The sequence below is a fragment of the Rhagoletis zephyria genome, unplaced genomic scaffold, assembly GCF_001687245.7.
Source record: "Rhagoletis zephyria isolate East Lansing unplaced genomic scaffold, Rhagoletis_zephyria_1.1 Rzeph_scaffold_00670, whole genome shotgun sequence".
NCBI classification, from domain to species: domain Eukaryota; kingdom Metazoa; phylum Arthropoda; class Insecta; order Diptera; family Tephritidae; genus Rhagoletis; species Rhagoletis zephyria.
This window is the reverse complement of record NW_016157754.1, coordinates 29,980-36,889: the sequence shown is the minus strand read 5'-3', so window position 1 is coordinate 36,889 and position 6,910 is coordinate 29,980. Positions and strand designations below refer to the sequence as shown.

Sequence of the window (6,910 nt, the reverse complement as noted above, 5' to 3'; positions counted from 1 at the left end):
ATAACTGATTCGGATGGGTGCTGCTTTTTTGGAAACGTGTTTAGAAGAAGGAGTGCACAAAGTTTTAATTTTTCCGATAGTTGGCGCAAAGGTCGAGCTATGCTTAAAAAAATGCAGGTGGTTCGTTGGTAGCCTTTTGCCTAGATTAGCATATAGGATTCATTTTTTCCGTTAAGTGGGTCAGAGACCGAACTATTCGAAACAGTCTTATTAATGGTCCGATTTGCTTGCAATTTAGCACGTAGGTAGCTTATTGGCTGGGTTAACATATATGATATTTTTTCTGATAGGTGGACCAGAACCGATCAATTCCAAAAAATCTTCAATCGAATCAAGTCATTGTTTTACAGTTCGAAAGGTGTTTGGTTGAAGGCACCGCAAACATGCGGGTATTGGCTATTTAACAATACCACAGGCCAACAAAAATGGAAAAAAATTGATGCAGCAAATGTTAACGCTATTTTTGACAGATTTTTATGTGCTGATTAAGAATACGTAAGTATAATGTTTCCATCAGATCCAGATTTTGAGAAAAATGTGGTGAAAGTGTAAAAAAATCGCGTTTTTTGCAATATTTGAGAAGGTCTATGCATATCGAATTTTTCATACCGTATATCTCTGAAAGTATTTGTAGTAATGTCCTGGAAATTGGTATAGAGATTTTGGGTCTACCGGAAAAGGGAAGTGGTGATTTCCAAACTTATTGAAACTTTTACCTATCTGTAAATATATACACCCAGAATACAGTGTTTTTTTTTCTTTTTCTAAATAATTTTTTTTGTACCAAATTTTGAATATGCAGTTTTGTAGTTCACTCAATTTCAGTATCATAAAGTGCAAGTTTTTAATGGCTATAAGATACTGTTGATTTTTGAGAATTTTTTTCGCTGATGATGTTGCGCATTTTCTCCGTATAACGAATGCGTGAGAGTTTTTTTGTATGGGAAAAAATGCCGAAGAGTGTCAGTAAGTAAAAGACTTATTCTGGTGGCTTAACTCCTCCTTAACGACCGAAACGATTTAAATGATAATTTTTAGTGGCACTGGGACCGAATTATTGCTAAAAATCGTCGATTCGGAGGCACAGGGATCAAAGTTAAATTACTCCCGTTAAATCAACCATCAGAACCATTGCGGTCCTTGCTTTACGGTGACTAAACAGAATGTGGACCAATGATACTCACCAGTTTGTAAATTGCCACCAACTATACTATATAGATTCAAGGACGATTCACTATCGAGCCGCAAGGACTTCTTCTCGGTATAACGCTTTCGTCAGGTGTTTTAAGACGGCCATGGGGATATGCCTTCTGTCGACCACAAAACCAAACAAACTTGAGTTGCTGGCGAAAACGTTGGACAAAATATTTCAATAAAAAAATTAATTTTGGGCGGGACGAAGTTCGCTGGGTCTGCTAGTTTAATAATACAAATGAATTATCAAAAGACGAGTATCAATCGAAAGGGGTTCGAAAATGCCTTTTTTTTAGCGGTACAGAGTGACTTAAATTTTCATGAAAGGAAAAACCGACACCATGCGAAACTTCCCTTCGCTCATAAACGGCTGGCGGGATTTAGGTGAAATTTGGCACACGGATTGCTCATAACTCTTACTAAGATTTAACATATTTTAAAGGTTTCCCAGTTTTGGCGTTTTAACGCCATGCGAGTTCACTAGTAGTCGTTAATTTTAGTTTTGTTTTTATGAATATAAAATATTATTTAAGATTTATTCTTTGCTTAGAAAATAAAAATTAAAATAAAAGCGAACGAAGACGAATGCAAATGCGAACACGAATATAACACTGTCAGCATTTTCTTCCATATAAAGTATACTCGACGTTTTTTTTTTAGAGGAAAATGAGCAACAGTTTCAACAAAAAAAAATTGCCAAAAATCCACTACAAATCCAAGCTATTTCAAACTTGCATTTATAATAATAAAATCAAAATCTAGTTAAAAAGCTTTGCATTTTTTAAATTCATTTTTTAAATATTCCTCAGCGTTTGAAAATTAGATTTATACGGTTTTTATTTAAGAATAAACTATATTTTTATAAAAAAATAACTAAAATTAAATAGAAAAATAAATTAAATTATTAAAACTTGTCAACATAGGGTGCGTTTATAATTTTTCAACGGGTTTTTTATAAATTACATTTATTTAAAAATTATCAATTAATTAACTAAATATGATTTTGGATGCTCATGATTTTTTTTCCTAAAATGGAAGGTTCTTATATTTTTTTACATTACGTTATTTTATAATCTGTTCGGTAGGAAGTACCTACAGTGCCGAACAGAAGTATTGGCACAGTGAATTTTTCGCAATATATGCAATGTTTTTTATTCTAATTTATTTCCGATAATTTTTTATAAAAATATTGTTCATTCTACACCAGAAAACATAATAATAAAATCTCTAAACTTTGTGCAAAAGATAAGAAAATTTATTAAATTTGCACACTAATTTGCAACTTTTTATTCAGATTTTTTAGAAAAATTCTAAGTATGCAGTTTTATAGCCCATTCAAATTTAGTATAACAAAGTGCAAGTTTGAAGTCGCTAGAAAATCGTATTGATTTTTGGTAGTTTTTTTTCGCGCAAGTTCTTCCATACAAAGTAATTCGACAATTATTATAATAATTAAATATAATAAAAGGAATAAAAAGTTGCAAATTAGTGTGCAAATTTAATAAATTTTCCTGAGTTTTACACAAAGTTTAGAGATTTTATTATTATGTTTTCTGGTGTAGAATGAACAATATTTTTATAAAAAATTATCGGAAATAAATTAGAATAAAAAACATTGCATATATTGCGAAAAATTCACTGTGCCAATACTTCTGTTCGGCACTGTAGGTACTTCCTACCGAACAGATTATAAAATAACGTAATGTAAAAAAATATAAGAACCTTCCATTTTAGGAAAAAAAATCATGAGCATCCAAAATCATATTTAGTTAATTAATTGATAATTTTTAAATAAATGTAATTTATANAAAAGAACTTAAGAATACTGCCATTACCTGACGGTCAAAAGTTATTTTTTTATAAACATATGGTTCANCATAAAAAGAACTTAAGAATGCTGCCATTACCTGACGGTCAAAAGTTATTTTTTTATAAACATATGGTTCATGCTTTATGAAAAACCATATAAAACACACTTTCAAACTTTATACAGAATTTAGGAAAATTCCACATACAACTTTTTCGTTGTCCAGGGAGAGTAGACCTAAACCGAGCAAAGAAGTGGCGAGCCTACTAACGCTGCGTTAGTAACGCAATGCTTGGATATACATATATGCAGTTTAATTCATAAAAGGATATTTATGTAGAAATTTAGACCGAAAATACAAATACAATTTTACGGCTCCCAGCTTTCGGTTTTAATTGAAAATACTCGCTTTTTGTACTAACTGAATTTTTAATTTACGGAGACCTACTCGTATTTGCATACATACATAAATACATCCCTAGATATGTACAAACATATGTACTATATGTGTGAATCTGTTATATACGCTTGTGAAAGCCGTAAACATACCTCTCTTCAAGACCAGGCGTTCAAGAAGATACTTTAGTTTGCACAAAATCTGTTGATATATACATACGTAAGTAAATATTTATTGGTATGCATGTTTGTAGGTCTACAAGCTCAATAACTGAGCGCAAATAGCTAAATGTGACTCAAACCGGTTTTACACTGTAACGAAAATGCCCTCGCAAGTATATACTCACAAATAAATTTGAGAAAAAATATCAACAGGTAGTCCAGGTAAACGTTTCTACAGTTGTATAGATTTTTGTGCACATGAATAAATGTTTATGTGCGTGTACATGCATGCATACATAGCCTGCAGTAAAATTTAGAGACACCCAGCAGAAAAAAATTATCAATTGATAAAAAATAACCCAGTTGTAGTTAGCTTTTTTGCGGGATTTCTATAAAATATATAACCCGTAGTTAGCTACAAAAAGCTAACTTGAAACTAGTTGACAAGTAATGCAGGAGTAATGAAGCAGATTGTTTTCTTTAAACGCATTTCTATTTAAATATCCTGCACTTCGCAAATACTTTTTCGAATTGAGGACAAATAAAAGGAAGATCGAAATTTCATATTATCATTTTGAAGTTATGTCTGACGGAGTTGGAATATGGGACCACCTACAGGAGAATATGTAAACAAATATGAAATGTAATAAAATAAATAAAGTAAATAAAAATAAAAAAATAAAAATAAAATATAAAAAAAATATTTTGTTTTTCCTATTGATATTTTATGTCCAAAAGTAGCTAGTTACAAGTTAGTTACATCAAATGCAGAGGTAACCACCCTTGACTACATCTAATGCAGAGGTAACCACCCTTGACTATTTCGCGGCCATCGCCATACAAATATAGTTAGCTTTCGTCAAAAAATATATACAGATAATAAGTGACTTTTAGCTCCTTCCTAATCATCTTAAAGTTAGCTTATAGTTAGATCCATTTTCTGCAGGGCAGTCTGACAAAGCGCTAGTTCCGAACTACATATATCATAACTGTCTCTGAACTAGTGCAAAACGGATGCAGAGCGGGACAGTTGAAACTTGCGGTATAAATGTGCAAATGCTCACTACTGGTACAATACGAAAGTAGCTCAGCGAGAAGAGCTCCGACTCAAGTTCAAATCGCGGTGGATACAGTTGTGAGTTTACAAATTTAATGACAATAATTTATATATTTTTTTTTTATAAAATATGCACAAAAATGGAATCTGTAACAGAAAAGAAAAAACTAAAAAATATCCAAAAATGGAATCTTAAAAACGGGTTCTTATAAAAAAAACTGTCGAAAAAGGAACCGGTTGAAAACTAGTTGCAAAGTAATGCACTGGGCGACAATTGCCACCGCCAATGACATCGCCGTGTAAAACTGGACAGTTGAAAGCATTGCTTGGGTATTGCGCTAGAACTAGTAGAACTGTCGGCAAAAGGTCTAGTTCTACGCTAGTTCTGAGATAGTCGGATTTTCTGCAGGGTATGTACGCCCATTTCATCATACATACACACCTACTAGAGATGTTAATTTTTCGCTTTTTACGATCCCTGGATCCCGGGATTAAGATATTCATTACTTTTCAACAACTTCAATCGAAAAAACTGCTTCTATCTCTCCTACCGTAAAATAAATAATAAATAAATGGGTTTGAAATCTACTTTTTTATTTAAAGTGGCGTTTAGTTTTTCTCTCTGATGCCGGGATTTATTTTAAAGGTCTTTGATATTTCAAAGAAATGATTAATTCCAAAAATTATTTAAAAAATTCAATGCAATGTAAAATAAAAATATGGGTACCAAATAAAAGAGGAAATTTCTTTAGAATTTAAAAAATTTAAATTTTTTGGATTCACAAGGACGACTAGGTAATTTTTTAAGCTGATAAAGTAAGAAGTACGAAATTCGAGGATATAATTTTTCAAAAACCAATTTTGCAAAATTTCAAGGATAAGATATTATAAGGGCATTTTCAATACTAAAATTACCAGTCCTTATGCACCAAAAAAATTGAATCTGATTGAATTCTACAGAATTTCCTCTTTAAAGTGATACCCATACTACTTCTCTAAGCACATTTTACTGAATTTTTTAAATCATTTCTGAATTACTGACGCCAGAGTGAAAAACTAAAAACGCAATTTTACTATATTTAATCGATGGTTTCGAGAAAATATTGATTTTTGTGTGTAAAATTTACTATCGAACAGTGTTGTATGTATAATGAGCTAGACATTTATGAAAAAATATTAATTATTAAATAAAAAAAATGAAATATAGCCAATACTGGTCAAGAAAAGGAGTTTCTATTATTGCCATCAGTGCAAATTACAAATCCCGAAAATCTCGGCATTATTTGCCAGGAATCCCGGGATTTTCGGGACCTAAAAGGCCGGGGTCCCGGCATCCCTGGATTAACATTCCTAATACCTACTTATGCATATTTTATACCTAAACAAGTGTTCGCTTTAAGCATTCGTTGTGCAATCCCATAACTACATTCATACACATATGTATGGATGTATGTACAAGTCGCATTCCATTGGCACTAATACCATTGAACAGCTTTTACTAGCGTAGTACGCTATTCGAGTAAAGCTATGGAGAAAATTAAGCTATGACCATAAAGTACACCTTGTAGAAAGTTTAAACTTTGTAGCAAATAATGATTTCCTTAGAAATTTTTAACCGAATCTCTTTTTTGGATTCAAAATATTAAATTATTCATGTCGTAGTATAAGTCCCCATTAACTTTTCTCACCTGGATACTACTCCGTTTGACTTCATAATATAACCAGTTATCTGTAGAAAATGCTATCGCTAACAAGGCAGTTGCAATTATGGCGGAAATTGTGGCGATAGAAAGTGTGACTGCTGAGCACGGCATCTTGAGCCTTCGTAAGATTATAATTATATAAAATATTTTATGCTTCGTTTGCCTAAAAACTCCACTGCTGTTCCTTTATAAATTATTATTATTGCTTTAATGATATTTATTTAGCTCCCCATTAGATTACACTTTATTCAAGATGTCAGAGTTGATACTAACATCTAAAGACGTTTGTAAGCCCGATGACAATGCCTGGCGTAAATCTGGATTTAGTTTCACTCAGAGTTGGCTAATATTTGAGCTAAACTACTTCGAATTGAAACTCAAGAAAGAGAAAAATAATAATGGTAAAAGAGATTTTTAAACTGAGAGGAATGTGGAAGACTACATACATATATACATACATATGTACACATGCATGCATTGTACGTCTGCAAATGTACATAAGCAAATATGTACATATCGTCACCTAAAACGTTACGTCTTTTTGCATGTCAGGTGACGATATGTAAGTTTCAGTTAAAATTTCTGCATTAT

At 31.9% G+C, this 6,910-nt stretch overlaps 1 protein-coding gene across 1 annotated transcript in view; it reads right to left on the bottom strand.

Annotated features, from left to right (window-relative positions):
• LOC108360973 (uncharacterized) overlaps positions 1-6,629 on the bottom strand; it is a 154,320-nt gene extending 147,691 nt beyond the window's left edge. The window contains exon 1 of the mRNA XM_017613481.1: positions 6,305-6,629. Coding sequence (XP_017468970.1) covers positions 6,305-6,430 — 126 coding nt within the window. The 5' untranslated portion in view covers positions 6,431-6,629. The remainder of the gene's footprint in view (positions 1-6,304) is intronic.
• Positions 6,630-6,910: the final 281 nt, after the last annotated feature.